The 25,878-nt window shown below is 34.3% G+C and overlaps 1 protein-coding gene across 4 annotated transcripts in view; it reads right to left on the bottom strand.

Annotated features, from left to right (window-relative positions):
- LOC150110020 (uncharacterized) overlaps positions 1-25,878 on the bottom strand; it is a 176,279-nt gene that overhangs the window by 111,363 nt on the left and 39,038 nt on the right. For all 4 annotated transcript variants that reach the window (XM_090390734.1, XM_090390725.1, XM_090390716.1 and 1 more), the window contains one exon: positions 23,687-23,767. In XM_090390734.1, coding sequence (XP_090246860.1) covers positions 23,687-23,767 — 81 coding nt within the window. The remainder of the gene's footprint in view (positions 1-23,686; positions 23,768-25,878) is intronic.

Raw genomic sequence — 25,878 nt, 5'->3', positions numbered from 1 at the left:
ATTGTTTTCTTATCATTTTGTGTTGTGAATCAATACCATTAAATAAACTGGCATAGTACTATTGTACTTCATATAAAAAGTGCCATTTCATAAAAATATATATAAAAAAAAACACGTTATATGTAAAAATGTGAGCTAAGTATTACTACTGAAAAAGGAGGCTAATTGCAATTTAGGAGCAGAACTAATTAATTTTGCCCTGTTATATAGGGTATAATAATTCCATAGTGTTTTTTTTTTTGGGGGGGGGGGGGGGGAATCAACTGTTAGTAAATCCCAGTGTGTGTGTGTGTGTGTGTGTGTGTTAAGTGTGTGGATTTTCTGTAAATGGAAAATGCCAGGGATCACTAGGCTGTTATTTTCCTTTTCTAAGAAGAACAGGATTTTGGGATGCTGGTTGTTTAGATGTTTCAAAAAAATGTTGAGAACGTTCAAGGCCATGTGGCCAAAATGGAAAACTTATCATTATCAAGGCAGAGCCCAACAGTGGGTCTATGTGGGATGAGTGTAAAGCTTTCTTCAAAGGTCTCCATGAAGTAGCTAGCTGAGGGAGGGGGGGGGGCAGAGGATTCACAGCTGTCTTATCTATCAGTTTATAGAATTTTTGTAATAATTAGTTCTGACACAAAGGAAATTTTTTTTTTTTTAACATATGATAAATAGAGAGAGAGAAAGAACTGGGGGGTCACCCCTAGAAGTTGTGTAAGAGTGCAGACTTATTTTTTTTTTTTTGCTTGGAGAATGGTAAATGAGTAAAATGGGTTGTCGGAATTAGTTGTGAGTGCCTTGACAGTGGATGAATTTAAGGAGAGGCATGATAGGTATTATATGCCAAAAAAGGTTAGTGTGGGTCTCCTATGATGAATCTTTTGACTCCATAGAGATACGCATATAATAATTGTCCTCTCCACTGAACTTGACCACATTCACAAAAACCTTCTTAAGACAATGGCTACAATCCTCACCATATCAAAAAAAAACCTCCCCCACAACAGACTACACTAAAACTATCACTATTCCATAAATCTGGGATATATCTAAGAAATTAAGTAAAAAAACCTTACAACCACTTAAAGATCATATAAAAAGAATTAGGACTATATCCATTTCCACCAATATACCCACTCATGACTTGACTATGCTTTGCACACCCACCACAGCACTGGAAGAAGGTAACTCTACTCCACAGACACAAATATATATATTGAGAGACTATTCTTTGAAGCTGCCTCACCCTTGAGAAACTATCCAAATCTCAACAAATTTGGTTGTATGAAACTGTCCCAAATTTGGGAAGATCTCATCCTCTGTACTTCAAGCCCAACAGCCAAGGACACCCACTTTAGCACACCAGGGGCATTATTTAGGACTTTATGCTAATTTTTGGTTGTGATGCTTCAGCCTCATTAATCAGCGTAGTGCCTGCATGTATGTATATTGCACTGTGTTCCCTGATAATGGCAATTTGACTGCCAAAATACTGGAAATATTAATTAAATTTATTGTAGTTAATATTACTCTATGTTGTAATTTTCTTAACAAAAATACAGTTACGAATAGCCAACATATAAGATTTACCTGCCAGATTTGGCTGTAGACCATTAGGCCTAACAAGGTCCTATCCTTGCTATCCTTCTCGTCCATCCTAGGATGGGTTGAGTCCCCTCCTAATGAGGGGTTACTGGTATATTAATGCAGCCAGTTCACCGCTCCTCTGCTGCATATGGTTACAGTGACCATATGTCCTTTATTTAAGAGGACAGTCCTTTATTTCACTGCTCTGTCCTTTAGATTTATTTTTTTTCTAAAATGGCCATTTTGTCCTTTATTTTGCACACCAATATTCAAAATAGTAATTTGAATATTGGTGTGCAGCACAGGGCCCATAGAAACATGAAACTGTCATTTTAACCATTTCCAGCACTCGCTAGCAGCACGGCATATATGGTTGCATCACTGATGTGTGTGTGTGTACATATTGTACCAGACTGTGTGTAGTAAAGAGCAGATATTATTCAAGACAAACAAGGAAAGAAAATATGCAATAATAAAAATAAAATAGAAAGATGGGTAGAATACTTCAAAGAGTTAATGAATACAGAAAAACTTGAAAAGAAATTCAAATACCAGAAAGAAAAGAAAAAATATCAAAATAGACACCAAAGAAATAATAAAAAAAAAGAAGTGAAATACTTATGCACTAAAAGAACATAAAAATGAGAAAGCAGCTGGTATATCAAATGAACTATTAACCTACCTACCGGACGAGGGAGGAAATAGTGAGACCAAATTGCACTTCTTATCCATGTTATTCAACGGGTGTTACAGAATCATATCCAGATTTAGCTGGACGTCTATAGATGTCATGGCCAGTTGGGATGTTAATAGTAGATATAGATTTAATGGTGAATATACTCTATCCATTTCTTAACCAAATATGAGTGCAGGAAGAATGGCCAGATGAATGAAATACTGGGTCACTGATTAAAAAAAAAAAAAAAAAAAAAAAAAAAAAAAAAAAAAAAAAAAAAGGAGGTTTAACTGATTGCAGTAATTGGAGAGGAATATCATTATTGAACATGACAAGTAAAATACTAACAAGAATAATATTAGAAAGAATTAAAAAAAAGAGAGACAAACCAAAAGCTAAAAGAAACAGGATTCAGAACCAACAGGTCATGTACAGATCAGATAGCAAGAATAATAATAGAATAGTCAATAGAATGGCAGTTAAATCTTTATATCAACTTTATTGATTTTGAAAAAGCTTTTGACAGCATTGACAGAGAAGCAATATGGAAATTAATGTTATATTATGGCATACCATATAAAATTATCAACATTGTTTAAAAAATTTATGAAAAATATAAATACAAATCATATGCAATGGAGAACTTTCAGAAAAGTTTGAAATTAAAACAGTAGTTAGACAAGGCTACATTCTTTCCCCAAGAATATTTCTTATTGTTGTAGATTGGGTTATGAGGTCTCAACTCCTTTCTTTGCTCTTAATATCTAAGGCCGAATGTCGTCCTCTAAGTGACCACAAATCAACATACTTAATGGCTCACGCAAAAAGTTAAGCAAGTTTGAGCTTGGTCAGTAGTTGGAAGGGTTTCAATCGTTCAATGCTGTTGGCACACTCTCCCTCAACGAGACTGGACTCCCTGGAGGTGTTATATAATAATTAAAAGTCTTAAAGGTGGTCCAGCAAGTTTGATGAATAAAAGTGCTAAATATGTTTTAGTCTTCAACGAAGCTCTTGTTGGGGTGATAATTAAATTCATCTGCGAAAATCCGTGTTTCTCATTTTTATGTTCTTTACAGCATCACTTGATGAAATGGGAATGTTATTCAAAGCGCGTACCAAACGCAACAGTTTTTCTGGGTATGTCTTATCGAGAATGTATTCATGGAATCCACAAATCATTTCTATTTCATTCAGTTGCAGTCTGATTGACAAATTTCTAATTTCCACCTCTCCGAATGCTAGCTGAGCATCAATATCTTCAGGCCAATGTTTTTGGTCAAGCACACGAGCCCAAAGTGCTAGCTCAACATCTTCGCTATCAAGAAACCTTTTTTCAACTGACTCTTTCAATTTGGTATAAAATGTTTTTGGGTCAATATGAGGATTATTTTTTGGAGCTTTTTCGTGAAGTAAAACTCCACAAAAGCGCAGATCGTGTACACCAGCTGCAGCACATCTATAATAGGGTCCAAAATTCTGTCTTCTTTCTTCAAAAACTTGTACAAGTGAATTATTTTTTTTTATTTGCCTTGTAAACATTCATGTTACTGTCTTGCAGGTCCAAACTTAATTCACAATTCTTGGAGAAGGTCACACATCAATCCTAGATCCAATAAAAAGTCTGTAGATATTATTTTTCTTCTTAAGTCATCATAAGTACATTTATCATTTTTATCTCTCCTAGGATCATGCATCGAATCTTCAAAATGATGCACTAGAGATTCAAAATTATTCCACACAGCCAAAACAGAAACTAAATGACATCCATCGAGTACTTAAAATTCTTCCAATTTTCAGCAGCTCAACCTCTAATGATTCTGCACATAAATGCAACTCTCTACTGTTTTTTGGTGAAGCATGGTATAGGACATAAAGTTTATCAATAAATTATTTGAATCTATTGATTCCTGAAATTTTCTTTATAGCATCACTTACTGATAATTCTCTGTGATTAGCACAATGCCAAACTATAATAGAAGGAAATTTTTCTGACAGCAATTTTTCACTCCACTTTTACATCCTAACATTACAGCAGTGCCATTTCATGCTAGAGAAACTAAATATTTTTTTAAAATAATCTTCTGTCATTCCATAATAATTAAGACATTGGAGTAAGGAATCAAAACACTTTTTGCCATTACATTTTCAAGTTCGATCAAGTCCAAAAATAAATTTAACGGTGAATTAATTCCAACATCTTCGATACAGCATCAAATATACACTATGAGAGTGGTTTTATTGCTTACTGTTGTTGATTCATCAATTATCAATGAAATTATATTTTTGGATTGAATGATTTCTTTAAACACATTTTTTCTCATTTCTTCACTTACATGATTCACAATATTAATACATGCATTTGTTGAATGAAGAATACGACCCATTTCAATTCCATTCAGTTCATGCAGATCAATTTCACTTTCAAAATTATGGTATGATCAGTTTTCCTTTGCTACTTTATATGCAGTTTGAAAATTTTTTGCAGTTATTTCTTTTTCACGAGATAATGATTTAAAAAAAAACCTTTTCAAGGGGCTTTTTTTCGGCTTCAGAAACAATTTTTAACACTGCTTTGTGTGCAGCAGATTCTCTGTGATAAAACATTTTTTTCGAATAATGTTGGAGGTTTAATAGATTCCTCTCCCATTCCCGGTCCTTCTCGTCAACAAGAATTTAAAAATGCCATCACCATACCCTACATCCGTGGCACATCCGAAAAAATAGCCAAGATTCTAAAAAAGTACAACCTACACACAGCATATAAACCCCACTGCAAACTTGCTACCCTTATCCGTTCTACAAAAGATCAGCTCCCTCCTCTCTCTCTGCCTAGAGTTTACAAAGTACCCTGTACCCTGTACCCTGTAAGCTGCCGTACTTTGGACAGACAGGTAGATCAGCATCCATCTGCCTAGAGGAACACAAGTCTTACATCTGTAAACACAACTATGGTCATTCAGGCTTGGCTGACCATGTCTTGGACACCACCCACAGAGTATCATGGAAGAAAACCACCATGCTCCATCACAGCAAATTCAAGAAAGAGAGGCTATTCTTAGAAGCAGCAGCTCTTAGAAATCAACCAAATCTAAATAAATACGGCTGCATTAAGCTTCCGAAAATTTGGGAAACACTCATCACCAGAGATCCTACTTTATATTCCAGGCCACCTACAACCGCCTTTAGAGGGTGCTCCACCTAGATAGGACTTTAGTGTCACCCACGTGGTTGGGCTTAATATTGTATGATATTTGTGTTATGTTACATGAGTTAGTTTTGTAATCCCTGTGGATGTGCTGGTGACTAGGACGAAATATAGGAAGTAATAAATTCTTTTTAATCCTTTCTGAGTGTTGTAAAAAATCCAGTAAACCTCCAACATTATGTCTTCACAGCACTTAAGCCTCTATACACGAATTTTTTTCGAAGTGAGCTCATCTGTAGCTTCCTATCTGTGCCAGCATATGTATTCTCATTGTTGGCCAATTCTTTGGAAATTTTCATTCCCATCTTTGTTTCAATTCCAAGAGTTCTAACTTTTCTGCAAGGCATACATACAGCCAAGTTTCTTTTTGCAAATTCTACATTCCTTCATTTTTTGAGCAAAAATCTTTTTTTTTTTTGTTCTAATGTCCAGCAATTCAGCCATTCATTTTCAGTTCAGCCTTGCTCTTCAAGATTAGCTTGAGATGATTCGAAAACATCAACTGGCACCATTATTATTCTGGGGTTTTTATTAATGGGACCAGTGATTGAGAAGTAATTGGAAACCTTTTTCATTTTCAAACTTGGGGTCAGACTTTTACACTAACCGTCCTGTTGCTTTTTTACCTCTCCTTTTAAAATGTCCATATAGCATGCTCATTAGCTGGTGGTGATAACTGCTTCAATTCTTCAGTCGGTTTCCCAACGCTATCTGAATCTAGTTTTTCTTCATATAACTCACTACAGTATCTTATCCATTGCTGTACAATTTTTTCTTTATTCATCAATATTTTGCCTTTTTCATCTGTAATTGCGGTCTGTTTCGGTTTGCCACTTTCTATTAATGGTTCTGATCACTTTGTATACCTCCCTTGTTTTATGCTCCCCATAGTACTGTTCTATATTGTTGCATTTGGCTTCTAACCATTTCATCTTATCCATTCTGACTGCTTTTTTCACCTCATTACACTTTCTTCTATATCTTTTATTTGTTCTGATGTATCCCTTCTTATATTCAACATTCTTTTCTCCTGTACTAACTTCAGTGTTTCTTGTGTAATCCATTTCTTCTTGATCTTCTCTTCTTCTGGTACTGTTTCTTCAAATGCATCTTCTATCGCCTTCATTACTCTTTTCACTCTTAAATTTGAGTTTTTTTTTCTTTCTCCACACTTTCAAGTCTCTCTTCTAACACTGTTCTGTACCTTCTTCCTATTTCTGCTTCACTTATTTGTGCTGTATCTCTTCTATTCTGATGTTGGGGTTTATATTTTTTTTTAATTTCATCTTGATGTTTGCAATGACTAAACTATGGTCCGAGTCTGTATCCGCTCCTTGAAAAGTTCGACATTGCTGTACTGATGTTATCCATCTTCTCTTAATCATATCAATCATGTTTTTGGTTTTCCCATCATTTGATTGCCAAAACTTACTCTTGAAAAATTGAAAAAACTGTAAAAAAAAATAGGTGCCGGAATGCCGTTCCGGTGCGTTACACCAGAAAAAAAGTACTGTCGCATATGATATATGTTTACTGGCACATATGCAACAACACATGAAGACAAAAACAATAAAACTCAATGAAGTCATGACTGTTGGATTAAGAATAAATAAAATGAAAACAAAAATAATGAAAAGAAATAATAAACAAAAGTAGACATAGTATTAGATGATCAAATTTTAGAAACAGGGGATAACTTTAATTACCTAGGATAATAAGAAATAAATGGAGGAAAAGAGAAAGATATAAAATCTAAGATACAGAGAGCACAGATAATTTTTATGATGTTAGGGAAATCAGAGCAAATAGGCTTAAAAAACAAAAGCAGATTATTTAATACAAATATCATATCAGTTCTACTCTATGCATTAGAAACATGGACAATAAGAAAAGCAATTAGGGAAAAAAACTGCAAAGCTTTGTAAATAAATGTTTAAGAAGAATACTACAAAAAATGCCAGAAAATATATATCCAATAAAGAGTTATGGCAAAAAACTAAAAAACCAATAATGTATGACATAAATCAAAGAAAATGAAGCGGGATAGAACATGTACAAAGTTAAACAAGCATTAGAGTGGAATCTTCAAGGAAAGAGAAATAGACCAAAGATGAGCTGAAGGAGAGGAGTAGAAGAAGACCTAAGGAAGACATGAAAGATCTAGACGCAGACGAAGAGAGAATCACAAAATAGTCAGGTGGAAATCCATGTTCGGGTGAAGGGGAATAAGTAAACAAAAGCAATAAAAAAGATAGACTATGAAAATAAACAGGAACATTGGAAGCATCACCAATTCTTAATGCAGAACCTATAGAATAAGTTTAGAAAGGAGTATATTTATATGGAATAAGAAAGAAATTAGTCAAAACAGTAAACTAATTGTATACAAGCCAGTGTTCAAACCAATTTTAACTTATGGATTAGAAATAAAATAGTGATCAAAGAATGGAGATTACATATACAAGAATGCTGAGAAAAATTATGGGCGTACTGATGCTATCTTACAGATAGCATCAATGGCAGAATAATTAAAAATGAGGGAATAGGAGAAAACTTGACATTGTTATCATTCAGGAATGTGCGACCAGAATAAATCTTAAGTAGTTTGGTTACCTCAACAGAATGGGAGAGGAAAGGTTATCAAAAGGTGTCTGCTGCCAGGATTGAAAGAAAAAGACTCACAGGAAGACCAAAATATCATCATCATCAAATTCCTGACATGTACCCTCAAGGGGTGTACAGAATATGATAGTACTACATGAAAAATTTACATCATTACTAACTTCCTATCTCCAATTTTCCTCCAGATCAGTCTATTACTTGTCAAGACTCCAATATTATCATTATCAGATCTTATATTTCTATTGTCTAAGGCACATTGTACCATATCAATCCACCTATATCTTGGTCTTCTTCTGGGTAGTTTTCCTGCCAACCTGGCAGAAAGCACCTGTTTTGCTAATCTTTACTCACCCATTCTATTTAAGTGACCATACCACCTGAGATTAGCTCTGCTAATGCATTCCTGGATGATTAAAGGATATTAGGAAAGGACTTCACAATGTCAAGTTCTTTCCTAATATCCTTGTTTTTAATATGATATTGCCATTGATGCCATCTGTTCACGACTCTAATCTTTCTCAGGACTCTCATATCTGCGGTCTCTAATCTTTGGTCAAGTGTTTTACTTCTGACCCAGCTCTCAGATCAATAAGTTAAAATGGGTTTGAACACCGTCTTGTATACAGCTAATTTAGTGTTCTGACTAATTTCTCTCTTATTCCATATGAATTTATGCAACTGACTTCCTACCATACCAGCTTTGTTGATTCTGTTGTCTATTTCCATATTAAATTTATCATCTTCACTAAAAATCATGCCTAAGTAGCTGAAATGTTTTACTTGTTCCACAGGTTTCCAATTCACAACTCAGTTGACATTTTCAACAATTCTACCTATTTTCATTGCCTTTGTTTTTTTAATGCTGCCTTCATACCATATCTATTACAACAGTTATTCAATTTAGTCAGGGAATCTTGCAAACGTGTAGTGGATTTATTCAGAAGTATAACATCGTCCGCATAAAGCAAAGAGCTGACATTAACATCTCCAATTCTGATATCATATTTAACACCACTTTCCTTCATAATGTGATCCATATAGATAATGAATAACAGAGGGAATAATGTACATCCTTGTCTCACACCAGATTTAACAATAAACCATCTTGCTGTACATCCTTCAATTCTAACTGCTGATTTACAACTCAAATACAGACTAAGTATTGCTTGATATAATCTGATACCACTGATACCATATAACTGCAGCGTATTGAATAGCTTCTCTCTTGGCACCTTGTCATATGCTTTTTCCAGATTGACAAAACTTAAATACAGATCTTTGTTATATTCCCATGCTTTCTCGACTATTTGTCGAAAAGTGAAGATCTGATCCTGATAGCCTCTATTTGGCCTGAATCCAGCTTGTTCTTCACCAAGCTTTTCTTCCACAATTCTTCTCAACTGTTTCTCAAGTATACTTGCATAGATCTTGCCAGGAACACTCAGTAGGGAAATACCTCTGTAATTCTCGCATTCAATTTTATTTCCCTTTTTATATATGGGCATTATGAGAGCTCTACTCCAATCAACTGGAATTTGTCCCTCTGTCCAGGCATTCTGAACTATGCAGTGCAGACTTTTTGTAAGACTTTTATACTACCATACTTCAGCATTTCTGGTCGAATATCATCTATTCCGGCTGCCTTTCCACATTTCAAGCCTTTGTGATGGCTTTTTCTACTTCAAGTATGGATATGTATTCCTGAATGTATACCTGTTGAGTCTCTTTTACCACTGTGCTATCACTGCTTTTTTCATTTAGCAATTTTTCAAAGTAATTACTCCATACTTCAAGGATATCTTTTTCTCCCATTTTCATGTCACCTTTATCATCTTTAACTCCTTTTACAGTACTCTTTCCTCCATTTCTAAGCTTCTTCAACAACCTCCAAAATATTTTGCCACCTTCTTGATATTTATTTTCTATGTTCTTGCCAAAGTCCTCCCATGGCTTTTGTTTAGCTAGTTTTACACACTGTTTAGCTTTCTTACATTTGTCTCTGTATTCTCTAAGAGCACAAGCTGACTTATTTGCCAGGAACTTTTGATAAGCTTTCTTCTTTTCCTTCAATGCCTCTTTAACTTCCTGTGTCCACCATGGAGTTCTCATTTTTCTATCCTTGCAGACAACTTCACCACATGCCTCTCTGGCTGAATCAATTAAGATTTTCTTCAAGGCTTGTCACTGAGTCTCTAAAGTTTGGTTCCTGTTCTCAAACTCTTTCATTTTTTCTTCAATAATCTTTGTGTATTTTAGTCTACAGTTCACATCTGAGAGCTGCTCAACTTTTATTCGCTTTAAAACTTTCTTACATGTCATTCTTTTCAATATGAAATTCAATTTTATCCTACTCAAGACTAAATAGTGATCCCTTCCAATTTCAAATCCTCTGTGCACTCTGGTATCCTGCACCAGGGAGAAAACATCACTATCAACAATAACATAGTGAATGAGACTTTTCTTATTTCTTGCCTCTTCTCTCCATGTGAATTTGTGCACATTTTTATGTTGGAACATGGTGTTAGTAATAACCAGTCCATGTCCTGAGCAGAAATTCAACAGGTATTTGTCATTATTATTAGCTTTGCAATTTTCTCCAAATTTTCCTAAAATATTTTTGTTTGTCTGACAATCATTTCCTACTCTGCTATTTAGTTCCCCCAACAATGACCAACTTTTCCTTTTTTATTGTGCGAGTTAATTTCTCTAAAGTATCAAAAAATTCCTCTACTTCTACCTTAGTAGAAGCTTCTGTGGGACCACAGGCACAAATAAGTCTGATTGTACAGTTTCCCATTCTCATATTTGCTCACATCACTCTACTGGAGACTGCCTGCCATTCAAGAAGATTAGCCTCGTATTTTGTGTTGAATACTATGGCTGCTCCTTCTTTTCCTTGATTTTCATTGCCTGAATATAACATTTTGTATTTATTGCTCAGAAAGATCTCACCAGTTTTTATCTTTTTTGTTTCAGTCACCCCTATTATGTCGATCTGGTACTTATCTAATTCCTCCGCTAGCTCCATTTCTTTGCCATTCAGGCTTCTTATGTTGATAGTACCGATCTTTAACTCTGGTGATGTTGAGTTGGGGTGGGTTTTCAGATTTGTTCCAGTAGCTGACTTTTCGCTATTCGCCCTAGTTTCCTGGCGAAAACAACGGGGGCCTTGTTTAACCGGGCGACGCCCCAGCCGGCATGGAATTTTGTCATGTTGTACCATCATTTTTTATTTTGGTTTAACCAATTAGAATACAATTTGGTCGGCTAAATCCCATATTGCTAGCCCATCCTCGTTTGTTCAGTATCCAGGCAGATACCCAACAGGGTGCACCATGAGAAGGTGAGGATTGGACATTAGGTCAGAGGCCCTGGTCAGTTCTCCGCATTCCTTTAAAGGCTATGTGGAGGTCTCCTCTCAGTTAATCAGCTTTGACCCTTAAACACCCCAGACCAAAATATAAAATCTGATAATATTGGAGTCCTGACAGAGGGCTGATTAATTTAGAGGAATGTTGATAGGAAGTTATTAATGATGTGGATATTTTATATAGTATTATCGTAATATATATTGTACCCTCCTTAACTAAGGGATTAGGAATATCAGGAATTTGAAGATGATCCTTCTTTATTGTGAAGTCAAATTATGATTATATTTCTCCAAACTGAATTTTAATCCTCACTTTCCTACCCACTCTCCTGGTCTTTTGAGATCAGAATGATCTTCAGAATGAAGAGACTTGGGATCATCTGGATCAATTACTACCCTACCTAATTTTATATCAGCAAAGAGAGAAACACTACTATTAATGTATAAACCTAAATCATTGATAAATATGTTGAATAAGAACGGTCTGAAAATAGTACCCTGGGGATGGAGAGGAACTCCACTCCTAATTTCTAGAAGTTTCTCCTATAAACACTACTTTTTGTTATCTCTTAAATACACTGGTGTCTAAATGCTAAGGACAAACTACATTTATATCTGTACATGAATAAATTTTCATGACTACAGCCAAATGTGGACATAAATTTATTGCCAGCATACTAATAATTTATATTACACAAAAAATGTGTGATAAATTTCATTCAAATTAAACTGCAATAAATTAAAGATACCAAGAAATTATATACAGGAATACTTTGTATATCGGTGTTTTGAACAACGTGAGTTTTGGTCTAATACGGTTTTTATTATTACACTTATCATTATTACACTAACATGGTCAACACTGAACGCGACTCCTGGGCGCCACAAATGATAATCAAGAGCCACGTTTATGCAGTAGTTAATCGAATGGCTCTCACGTAGACACATCCTTTCCCACGGCATTTTATTATTTACGTTAATATTAGTATTTAATATTTTTTTATTATTTAAGTATGAGTAAAAAGAGACAAAACAAAGAAGACACTTTTGGAGTAACAAAAAAATGCAAGTGGTTGACATTAGAGAAGAAACTTGAAATTATAAAATGTCATTTCATTTGCTAAAATAGCAAGTGAGAATTCGATGAATGAGTCATCTGTACGAACAATTATTCAGAGCAAAGAAAAGATTAAACAACATGGAATGAGCACCACTTCTTATATGTCAAAAGTGATCACGAGAAATCGATCTTCTACAATGGAAAATATGGAACGCCTTCTAATGATCTGGATTGAAGATTGTAATCAGAAAAAGATTCCTTTGAGTCAAATGATAATCCAGGCAAAAGCAACAAGTCTATATGACAAATAAAAGAAAATGAAATCGAAAATAAAGGAGGAACAACTAGTGAAACTTTTATAGCAAGTCGTGGGTGGTTCTACAATTTCAAAAAATGTATGGTACACCATAATGTAAGAATCCAAGGTGAAAGCGCAAGTGCTGACACTAAAACTGCAGAATTATTTTCCAATTAATTGAAGGAGCTCATTGAGAAGGAAGGCTACACAGATGATCAAATTTTTAATGTTGACAAGACTGGCTTGTTCTGGAAAAGACCATCGTGTATATTTCTAGCAGAGAAGGAAAAAAACACAAGCTGAGTATAAAGTGTCAAAAGACCGACTGACACTTTTACTAGGAGGTAATGCATCAGGTGATTTAAAATTGAAGCCACTGTTAGTGTACAGAGTGGAAAACCCAGGAGCTCTTAAGGGCTTTACAAAGAACACTTTACCTGTTCATTGGTGTTCAAATAAAAAAGCGTGGGTGACTCGTTCAATTTGAGTGGTTTAAAACTTTTTTTTGCCATTAAGTTAAAAGCTATTGTAAAAAGAACGATATTGATTTCAAAATTTTGCTTTTATTAGACAATGCGCCAGGCCATCCAACTCTATTGACTGACTTAGATTAAAATGTCAAGATTCATTTTTTCCCTCCAAACACAACATCAATTCTGCAGCCAATGGATCAAGGCGTTATCTCCACTTTCAAGGTTTACTATTTAAGACAAACTTTTGCTCAAGCTATTAAAGCTGCAGCAGAAGAAGATTTTTGGGCTTTGAGTGAATTCTGGAAGAAATTTAACATTAAAGATGGCATTCAAAATATATATGAATCTTGGCAAGAGGTGACTCGAAGCAACATGAGAGCAATATGGCATATCTTGCCGCATTGTTCAAAGGACTTTGTTGCCTTTGCAACACAGAGAGAGGAAATCTCAAAAGAAATTGTGCAGATGGGCAAAGATCTTGGTTTTACAAGTTAAGATTGTTTAACAATGTGAACGAATGTATTGATTCTCATTCAAATGATCTGGATGATGAAACCCTTTTGGAGTTGGAACAACAACAAGCCTATGAAGCAGAAGACGAAGATGACCCCACTAATGTCATGGTTGAAGAATTTTCCTTTGCTGACCTTTTAACTTTTGTGAGAAAAATCGACGAAGCTCCCGACTTTCTCATAAATGCCAACCCGAATTTGGAAAGAAGCATCAAAGTGAGACAAAGCCTCAAAAATGCCATCAAATGCTACAGAGATCTAGTACTTGAAGAGACAAAGAAGACAAGGATAGTTCTACGAACACTAAAAGACTACTTTAGTTAAAAGTAAATTATGCTAAAAAAGCAATATTATTTGTTTTGTTTTCTACAACTTTTATATCAGTTTAAAAGGATTTTATTTGTTATTTAGTTAATAAAAATAACAATTTTTTTTTCATTTTTAAACATTTTTATTACCCTAAATTTTTGTAATAAATTAAATTGAAAACCTTTATAAATAGACCTCGAACAACGTGGTTTTGCATAGTGCGAACGCTTCTTGAAACCAATTAATCGCACTATACAAGGTATTCCTGTACTTGGTTTAATCCTTTATCCAAGCGTAAGCAAACAAAGTTTGTGCATGAAGTATTTTCAGGATTGGGGCAACTCGTGGTAAAGGTGGTATGACTTCACATCACTTGCCTTAGTATTCCATAATACAAAGCACATCTCCTTGCTGACATGTATAATACTATGCATTATGGAAAGGGTCACTATCCAGACCAGTTTCAACCTTTATTCAGGTCTCTTCAGTGGGAGCCAGACCCAGAGGTGATACTAAGGTTAAAACCAAGCTGGGGTAGCGACCCTTCCCATAATGCATAACATTATTACAAACAAATATAAATAAATTAATAAATATATTTATATATCGAGAAAAATGGGAGGGGGGTGCTGCAGTTCCTATGCACGAGCTGCCCCTGATTACTGATAAAATGATCCCTACATTAAGGAATCCACAATCATGCCTAATATACAAGCTACTCAATAACCAGTTGCAGCCACTACCCTGACCATACATTCTTCACTATTGAATCTAAGCATAATACTTAGAAAATTAACTTGATTCCATATGAAAGGCTATTATATAAATTCAAAAGTATGTAAAATAGGTTTGTGGGAGGGATAGAGGAATGACTGAGAAGTAGCGCAGAGTGATACATGGAGGAATAAAACTACACAGACACAGGAATGCAATAACTCCATTTAATAACTTTTTTTAAATAAACTTAATTTATTAAATTAATTTAATAAATTAATCTGATTGCCTTATAACCTTAGTTACAAGGCAACCAGATGGGCCCCCCCTCATGTGTCTAGTCTATTGAAAGTCCATAGATACATACATACAGGTAGATGCCTACATGCCACTTTACATCACCATTCTGCCCAAAGATTTTGGGCTATTCAAAACTTTGGTCTCCAGGACAGAGAGAATTTTGTCCTCAGGATAGGTAATGCATCTGGAACAATAGGCTCTACTTACACTTTTGAACAGAATGGTCACAACGACAACAACAAAAAAAAAAATTGTACGGACACCCGAAAAATGTACTAGCCCAACTGCCTCAGATGAAGACCATTTCATCAGGTAGAAAAAAAGCGAAGATACTACACAGATCCCAGTTTAAATCACAGAAAATGTTCCTAGAAGTGGCTAACGTGATTTGTTTTGTCACACTGTCCTATCTGCCTGTCAGCAATAACCACAAAACATTACTGAAGAGAAAGCCACTGTTGCCTTTCTTGCAAGTGGCTGTCCTCGTTCTGAAAGCCATTGTAATTCTAGTCTCCATTGAGTGTGTATATTTTAATAATGCTAGCTTGAGCAAGTGAAACATCAGGCTGTAAATACTTAATTTAGTTATTTTATTCCTTGTGTATGTAGTTTATTCCAGAAATTTCAACATGAATAATTACAACTACAGAAATCTCAATATGAAAGTACAGTAGACGGTGCTTATTGTGATCACTTTGGGACAGTCGCTTTTCGATAACAATAACCAGCAGCTAACATTAAGCAAAGGATATAAAAAAATTGCATTGTTTATTTCAATTTATTGTTATGAACAACTTTTTAATAAGTAACAAAATAAAATTAATACAATTTAATATAAAATTTATTTTAAAACTTATCTAGTGTTGTCAGTCATGTCTTTGAATATAGTAGTTCATGAATAAATTGCTCATACTCATAATGCCTTTTGAAGTTTGTCGCTCTATTTGCAAACTGCAACGAAGTATTCATAGAGCTTCTTGCATCTGGGCATTGGTTGGAGGAGCTTCTAAAATTTGTTCCTCCATACTTGCATTAGGTTCACTTCTATTAGTTTAGTTCAAAGTTCTCATCGAAAGTAGCTTGACATATTTCCGACACTGTCACTGTAGCCACGACTTAAATGTTGTTATCAATATCCAACCAATTTTCAAATTCTTCTTTTGACATACCGTCTGGGGTTTTATCAAAACTTATTTGTAAGATATTCAAATTCTTCGGAAGAAAAAGTTTCAGAGTTTGTTTTAAAAAATACACCTTTTTGAAAGCAGTTTTCAATAGCTTTTTCTGCAACTTGCTTCCATGACATTGCCAGCAGATGCAATACATCAAGAAGGGAAATCTTTTTTTCCGGTTGCACTTGCATCAGATTGGTCTTATATAATAAAGTTCAGCTAAAATTCTTGCACGAACTTCCCTGCTACAATAAGCTTTAAAAGCTTTTTATCATGTGATGCCTTGGTCACATGATTGAATTAATAATGTAGTGTTCGAAGGCAAGAAAATTACTTTGATGTTCTTCAACAATAAATTGTTTGTGTGTGTGTGCAGTGATAGTTGTCTACTAACAAGACAACTTCACTAGTGAATCTATTGACCTTTTCTTTACTTTAATTTAAGATCCCACTTAACCAATTGTTCAAAATGGTATTAGTCATCCAAGCATTTGCACTAGAATAGTAGTCAACAGGCAAACTTTGACACCTTTAAAACACTGAGGATTTTTACTTTTTTCAATCACTAGGAGCTCTCAATTCTCACCTTTCATATTAGCACAAGTCACTTGCTCTTTTGAAGATTTAAATCCTTTACTATTTTCATTTTTAAACAAATAAGTATGCTCAGGCATTGCACGAAAATAGTCATGTTTCGTCAGAGAATATTCAGCAGTAATTTTTAGCCGCTTGGTCTTAATCCATGCATCAGCTGATAAAAATCAGCACTTTCTCTTCACCATGAATACGCTTGTACACAATATTCTCTCACTTTTTCCACCTGTTAAACCATCCATTAGTTGCGGTGAAATTTTCTTTGTCCCTTGTTTTTCAAGTTCTGCTTTTTGACTCATCAAAGGCCCATTATCAAAGCATTCTTTTCACAAACATTACTAAACAAAATTTTTAATGCTGATTCAACTTGATTATCCTTACCAGATCGAGCTCTCTTCCGATCCATGTTCTCATTAGTACATGAGATCAATGTTTGATCTGTTTTTTAAGATGTTACGTAAGAGTGATTGTGAAATTTAAAAATGTACAGTCGCACTACACTGACTCATGTTGGGCAACTTATCATAGCACTCCAAAATTCTTTGCTTTTCTTAAAAAGATAAATCTTTACGTTTTTTACTTGCTTCTGCCATAATACTAAGGGAGATTTTAATGATTACTTAAATTCAAATTCACTTACTGAAAGAGAGCATGAAAATCAACTAGAAAAATCAGCATTTGCCTGGAAGATACAAGATTTATGGAAGAATGAGATTAAAGGAAGATTAATAAAAAGTCAGATTTCGACAAATGTTCTTTGTCAAATTTTCTCCTGATTAACTCTTATTTCTTAGAATTCTGAGATGCAAAAGGCTAAACATTCAAGGATTTTGATAACAAGAACCAGAACTTTGATTACAATAGACAGATTATTTTTAATTCATTTTAAATGGAGTGTTTTGGGACCGATTGATTTTGATAACATTACATAGTTACAAAAATAATGTTACATCGCCGATTGATAATATTATCTGCGATCACAATAAGCGGATCCTCAAAATCTGCCACGACCAGTGACCTGAACTCAGATCTCCTAGCTATATCCCAGTGGAACAGGGACAACCTTGTAAATTTCAATGCCACCAAAACTCAGTCCTGCATGATCTCTTGCAAGAAAGAGCTCACATCTTTCCCTGTTACCTTCAATAATACTGGGATTTCCAAACACAATCAGATTTCTCTTCTTGGACTGACCTGCACCTCTGATCTTTCCCATATTTTTCCATATAAGACACTACTTCACACCTTATGTGAGCAATATTCTGCCCGGTCATGGAATATTGCTCCCATATTTTTTTTGTGGTGCACCAAAATCCTCTGTAAGGCTAGATTCTATCCAGAAAGGGGAGGGGGGACAATCCAGTAATGATCCCTCTCTCACATACCTTTAAATTCAGGGGATATTAAATGCCACATTGTTTCAAAACCAAATAAGAAACTCAAAGATCAGAATGTGGAAAAATATCCCCTTAATTTAAATAATGTTACATCGCCGAAATGAAGCCTATTGGTTCTTTATTTAAGTAATTTAATGGGTGCACCTGTTTGACAACTCATACAGCAGAGTATATAAGTTCTTTTTGCTATACCCTCAGTATTAATTTGGTCTACCTACTGACTGATGAGATCTCAATAAAGGTCGAAACCGGTCTGGGTAGTGACCTTCCACTATAATGTATAACATCACACATCTCCTAAGAGATGTGTGATGTTATACATTATAGTGGATGTTATACATTATTTAAATTATGGGAAATACTAAGAATAGGGATCAGAGCTTTACCCACCTTTGCTATGAGTTGCCCTAGTTTGTACTATGTGCTTTGGCTTACGCTAGTATCCACTGATATTTTTATAGTTTACTATATTCGGCATGAAACTCTCTGATTCCGATCTTTGAGTTTCTTATTCAGTTTAACATGGGATTTAACAATGTGGGATTTAATATCCCCTTAATTTAAATAATGTTACATCGCCGAAATGAAGCCTATTGGCTCTTTATTTAAGTAAAACATTTCAGCTACCTAGGCACAATTTTTAGTGAAGACGGTAAATTAAATATGGAAATAGACAACAGAATCAACAAAGCTAGTATGGTAGGAAGTCAACTGAATACATTTATATGGAATAAGAGAGAAATTAGTCAAAACACTAAATTAGCTGTATACAAGACAGTGTTCAAACCAATTTTAACTTATGGATCTGAGAGCTGGGTTCAAAATAAAACATTTGACTAAAGATTAGAGACCACAGATATGAGAGTCCTGAGAAAGATTAGGGGACAAGGAACAGATGGAATCAATGGCAGTATCATATTAAAAATGAGGATATTAAGAAAGAACTTGAGACTGTCAGCATCCAGGAATGCATTAGCAGAGTTAATCTCATCCGGTATGGTCACTTAACACTTTCATTGAAAAGCTGAAAATTGGAATTTCGTGTGGTGGGCAAATTTTTTTAATTTTTTTAATTAGTTAGCAACGTCCACGCGGTAACGCGTGATCGGCCGTTTGGTGAGAACTCGCATCCCGCGATATCGTTCATTGCCAAGCTGAAAATTGGAATTTCGTGTGGTGGCCAAATTTTTTTTTATTTTTTAATTTAGTTAGCGACGTCAACGCGATAATGCGTTGGCATTATCGCATTGACCGGCCATTTGGTGAGATTTTTTTTTTAATTAGTTAGCAACATTTAATTTTTTTAATTAGTTAGCAACATCCACGTGGTAACGCGTGATCGGCCATTTGGTGAGAACTCGCATCCCGCGATATCGCGTGATTGGCAATGAACATGTTAAACAGAATGAGAGAGGAAAGATTAGCAAAACAAGTGTTCTTTGCTCGATTGACAGGAAAAAGACCCAGAAGAAGACCAAGATATTGGTCGTCTTCTGGGTCTTTACGTTTTTTACTTGCTTCTGGATTGATGTGGATTGATACAGTAAAAAGTGCCTTAGAAGGCAGAAATATTAGATAATATTGGGGTCTTGACAGATAACAGATTGATTTGGTAGAAACCTGTAGATAGGAAATTTTGTTGGATCGTAACATCCTGGCTTTGAATCAGCCATCTTGTTGGAATGTTATTCTTATTTAAATTATCTGTTTTTATTTGTTAGATGCTGAATGATACTGATCTGAATATAGAGAAATTTATATTATCCTGTGCCACACTATATTCAGACTAGTCTATATAATATAGAGGAATCAATCATCAATTAACTTTTTCAATTATACAGGCCGAGGTTAATATTATCATTTAAGGCTTCCGCAAGAATCAGGCAAACACCAAATTAGAATTAATAAAACAAAACATTTAATGCAGGGTTATATAAACATGTACATTAAGTATAGCTTTGAAAACAAGATAATGCAAATCAACTTAGTTCAGGTATTCATAACAAACATAAAACATTAGGCATCAGGCATCCAGCTGTCAATTCTACATTCTTCCAAATAATTAAAATGGTTCACACAGTTCAATGTTACAGAATCTTACAGTAAATACTCTTATAGTAGAACTCTCTAATTCTCTCTTAGTCAACAAACACTTAATTCAATTATGAGGCAGTTATCACTTCAAGGGGGAAACACTTTAATGCTCCATACTTCGGCTAATTTTAGTAGAATGCCATAGTTAATGTTAAGATATATCAGACAGAGCCTGTGTAGCTCAGTGGATGTGGCATTTGCACACCACGGCGTTTGGCCACATGATGGAAGACTTGGTTTCGAGTCTAGTCGGCGACTAGAGGAAATTTTTCTAAGCCTTTTTTCAACCGGTTCCCAAGTTAGTCGATCTCCGGCATGGGTAAGAGGGTTTTCCCTCCTGGAAACTCAGGTTTTTCATCCTGTAAACTCAAGAAAATCGACCATAGAACCCACATTATTTCAGACATTAAATATATTGTGTTAGGGACCACGAGATGGTGGCACCTGCAGAGCCGCCTCTCTTCACTGCATACCGCTTAATTAGTGATAGCCTTGGGCCATCTATCTCTGATTGGGTACCAGTGGAGATTGAACTGCCCACTCAGTCTCCAAAAGTTAGATAGGGCTAAATGGCCCACGCCTACTCCCGTATACAGGAATAAAAAGCGTTAGCTGATTTTTTTTTTTTTTTTTTTTTTTTTTTTTAATATATCAGGCAGAGCTAACTCTTATTTCTTCATGCTGAAATATAAAAAAAATGGACTGGTCTTACCAGGTTACATCCTTTGCACATCGGATTCACTATAGGCACGCTTAAAACTGAAGTTAACCATCACTTTGAAGTAACACTATTCAAAAGGAATCTTCACTATATAACTGAAATATTAAACATAGAGCTTCACAAGTCTTGATGCACTCGTTTCAGGTAATCTACTTATTCCTTATTTTCTTCTATACATTAAATTCAGCTTTGCACTATTCTTCCTCAAAACAATTGGAATTAGCCATAATTTTAGAATTCCATAGAAATATTCCGAATTGCCTATTAATTTGCTGGTCCTTTCTTAATCTACTTACGGCATTTCCCAAATCCCCTTATTGCCACCCGTTACTTCACTCTGTGCTGTCTTGAATGCTTCTCCCCTCTTTACTTTCGTTTTCCAATTAAAATACGTTCATTCTTCCCACCAAAATCCAGTTCTAGCCAGTTCAGCTTACACCTACTGGCTTCACTCCATATCACAACTGTTCATGTTCTAAACACGCACTGACTAAAACAAACTCCGTTTCTCCTTCAGCAGCCAATCAAATTCAATCAGAAGAATTACATGAAATCACTCTTACATACAGAAACACAAAAAAAAGGATATATTACAATTCATATAATATACATTTAAATTTACATATTTACAGTTTCTTATAATAAATTTTACAGAATAAACTAAATAAAATGAATGACATATTTATATAGAGTCTTTTCATTATTATTACATATTCTAAGATTAAATATAATTATTTAATAACAAACAAAACTCAAAGCATTTATATGAATAATATATTACGAGCAAGAGACTAACAACAAATAATATTTACAAGTCTTGCTTATAACATGGTGGATTATGTTAAATGTGAATGAAGTATTAAAACACACAAAATATTTTCATTCACAATTTAACAGTAGAAACTTGTAGATAGGAAATTAGAATGATGCAAGTTTTTCATGTAGTACTTCATTTCCTGTACACCCCTTGAGGGTACATATCAGGAATTTGATAATGATGAATACATTTAAATTAAATTACAATTATTATTTCCAATAAATAAATTTTATAAATCAATACATTTGCTTAATTTAATATTAACCTTACATGTATATACAGTACACACTACATATGTAATAGACAATCTATTATTAAAAAAAAAAAAGTGCTTTTCTCACAATGTAATTTCATTAACAAAATAACTAGTAATTATAAACACAAAAATTATGACAATCAAATTAAATCCTTTAGTTCATCTTATTCATCCAACATCTTTAACCTTTAAGAAAGTGGGCAAATGTAATACAGTACTGTCCTAAGTTTATTTTCACAGCTATTAACATGAATTAACTTAGATGTAATCAAGTACTTGTACATTTTGCATAACAAAAATGCTTTTTAATACTGTTATTTAAAAATACAGTTAAAATGCACCAAGTCAAAGACTAGTTCATGTGATTCAGTGCATCATGAAAAGTGAGCCTCGCTCCACTTTCAGAGCTACCTAATTTCTTGTTTTCATGAATTTCCTTATTTTTCTTTCTTATTAAATTAGTGTTTATAGGTAATTTATATAACTTCACTTTTCGTTATGAACAGTAAATAAAAGAAAACATAAACTGAGTTGTGATGAGCTTGTCCTGAAGTACATTTTAAACCCAGGTTAAAGGAAAGCATATTTCTATATAATTACGTGTAATGTAGAGTGAAATTAAAAACTTTACTACTTTGTTTTGTCATCATAACATTTAATTTTTTCAAACATCACCTATAACAATATTTAGATAAAATAGATTAATAACCTTGGGTAAATAAAATATTTTGTTTTATTTTGTCCCGACTAAGATTCCGCTAAAAAAATGGCTTTCACTCAAAAGTTATGCTGAAATAGTTGATTGCAATATTATTGGTTTCTCCCTAATTTATTGATTAATCTTCACTAGAGGTAGTGATCAATCAAGTTTAATTCATTGCAATTCAACTCACCTTAATACAGACTGAATGGAAGAGTCAGCAAAAGAATGACAACAACCTTGAAATTCGCTTGGTTGCAAACTAAATCAAACTTGCCAAGAAGTTACATTTTTGTTCAATCCTTTATTCAAGTGTAAGCAAAGTTTGTGCATGAAGTATCTTCAAAACTCTTTTACTTATATATAGAGGCTGATGACTTCACATCACTTGCTCTAGTATCCCATAATGCAAAGCACACACCTATGCATTATGGAAAGGGTCAGGTCACTTCCCACACTGGTTTTGATCTTTATTGAAGTCTCACCAGTGGAAGCCACACCCAGAAGAGATACCAAGGTTGAATTAATGCAGAAGTCATATATATCCCATATACAAATAGTAAAAGGTACATCAGCTTATTATTAAAATTCTCTGGATTAGAGATAGATCTGAAAGTTTTTCACAAATAACATAACTATCATTTGGACATGGAGAAAGATGTATTTCTCCCTTTCGGAAAAGGTATTTTGGTCTTGTTGATAATCTGTTTATAACTACTGTAAACATTAACATAAGTAGAAACATCAAAGACTGATATAACTATATACAAATATCAAATACACTTTTTAACTTCAATGTTCAAAATTTACAGATTACATACCTTAGGAGTTGTTTCATCTTTTTATTTCTTTTCACAGGATAACATTTTTGCACTTCAGGAGGTGTCCTACAACTTCCGTCACTAAAAACCACACAATTGTATTAATTACTATATACATTTTGTACATTTCTTTCTCTACTACTGAGTTTGTTTTTTCTGTAAAACTGCACAAATAGCTTTTAAAAGATAGGCTTATCATAAAACTCTTCTTCAATTTCAAACTTAAACCACATAAAAAATTTACAGCAAAGTATCCACTGTTTATTGTCAATGATATATTTTGCAATTATCTACCTTTTTTTGTGTCTTGTTTACTTGTCTTCAATTTTAAATGAAGTAAAAATGAAGACTTCATTAGTGCAAGTACAAATTTGATACCAAATTTTATTCTATAAAATCACCGATTTACAGAAGTGACTGCAAGATCTATTAGACCTGAATACCTCATCTCATTTCACTGAATCATAACCATATTATTGATATCTTTATAAATTATTTCCTTTGGAAAAAAACTAATACAAGAACTTGGTGCAAAGTGACTCATTTTAAACAAAAAACTATGTAATGATCTAAATGAACTTGCACTCATTTCATTTAGATTTTAGTGTGAAATTTCCAGAATTTTGTCATATCATGCTAAGTGTAATTCAAAGCCTTAGCACAGCATGCTAAATCTTTGAATTACAGATTACATGATTTTAGTGCAAATGAATTTTTTATATCAATCCAAAGCAACAGGCTGCAAAACATAGCATTACAGTGTTACATATGGGCAAGTGGTTACAAAGAAAGATAGTAACTGTTGATATGTTTTTGAATATACCAAGGTTTAGTCTTTAAGGACAATGGAGTGGGGAAAGAACTGCATAAAAGCAAAATATAGAAGTAGATGGAATGAAAGAGGAAAACAAAAATGTTGGTTCAGCATAACCGAAAATGGAGTGAACAGATATCGATCAACAGTTGCTCATATGCTAACAGGCAAAAATGGATGAATGGTGGCAGCCAGAATAGCACCACAAGAATACCTATAGAAGAGATACAAAACAAAATGTCTGTGAGAAAGAAACTACAGTGAGTCTGTGAGAGATGGATCATCAATTAATTGGACCGTCCTCTTCTAGATAGCATCAAGCATTTTTCAGGAGGGTTTTTGGTACACCACTCCAAATATGAAAATAATATTCTAAGGTAGGGAAGATTTGGAATTTATACTCTTAGGAATTGTACAGAGAAGTAATGTCTGGAGCAGAATAGAACACCTAGCTTTTATTTTTTGGAGGCATAGGAGGGGCTATGAGATGTGATGTGCTTATACTAACAAATTAAAAGGGATTAGCATTTTCACCAGATCTCCATGCAAGATCACCAATGTGGTCTTGCATGGAGATCTGGATATTATGAAAGGTGAGAGAAAGTGAGATCTCCTAGTGCAAAATAAGACAAGACTGTGCTTAAGTAGCATTGACATTTACAAGGTTCTGACAGCCCAATGAAATATGTCTAGGAGATCAGTGTTTAAGTCATCTGTTATGAAAGATATTGCAGTAGTGGGATATCTGAAGACTGCAGGGTTTGTCAAACTAAAAAGAGAAATGGAGTATGCTATCAACAGCAAATTATGGGTAAAATTTGAGGTTAGTGAGAGAAAATGATTTATGAATAGAAGAGTGTAGAGAAAAGTACAGTCTTGAGGTATTCTGGCATAAGTGAGAAAATCTGAAGACAGTCATCCACCATGACAAATACATAACAACCAGAGAAGAAATTAGCAAGCCATTTTCAAAGGGCAGGTGGTAGGCCATAAGATGGTAATTTGGTAAGAAGGCTCTTATGCCAGAGCTAATCAAATGGTCTGGAAATATCTAGAGTAACCACTGAAGTTTCTTTGAACCTTCCCAAAGCTTGAGTCTATAGATGAGTGATGCTAGCATGATATCTACTGTGAATCGAGAGTGACTGAATCCATACTGGTAGTCAGTGATTAACTGATGTCTTCTGAAGTTAACCAGTGATGATACTTGTCATTATTTTTTTACATAAATGAGGTAAGTGTTTTTATCACCTTTCTTGGGAAAAGGCTGACTATATAGGCTTGTTTCCATGCAATAAGAGAGAGAGAGATGTGTAAGGAGTATGAAATATTATAAAGATAACATAGGCCATGTGTTAAGTTCAGAGTACAAGTTTTT

The sequence above is a fragment of the Typopeltis vanoorti genome, chromosome 1 (genome assembly GCF_054136105.1).
Source record: "Typopeltis vanoorti isolate ZY-2024b chromosome 1, IOZ_Tvanoo_1.0, whole genome shotgun sequence".
Lineage (NCBI taxonomy): Eukaryota > Metazoa > Arthropoda > Arachnida > Uropygi > Thelyphonidae > Typopeltis > Typopeltis vanoorti.
Note: the sequence above shows the minus strand (reverse complement) of the source record. Positions and strands in the feature narration are given on the sequence as shown.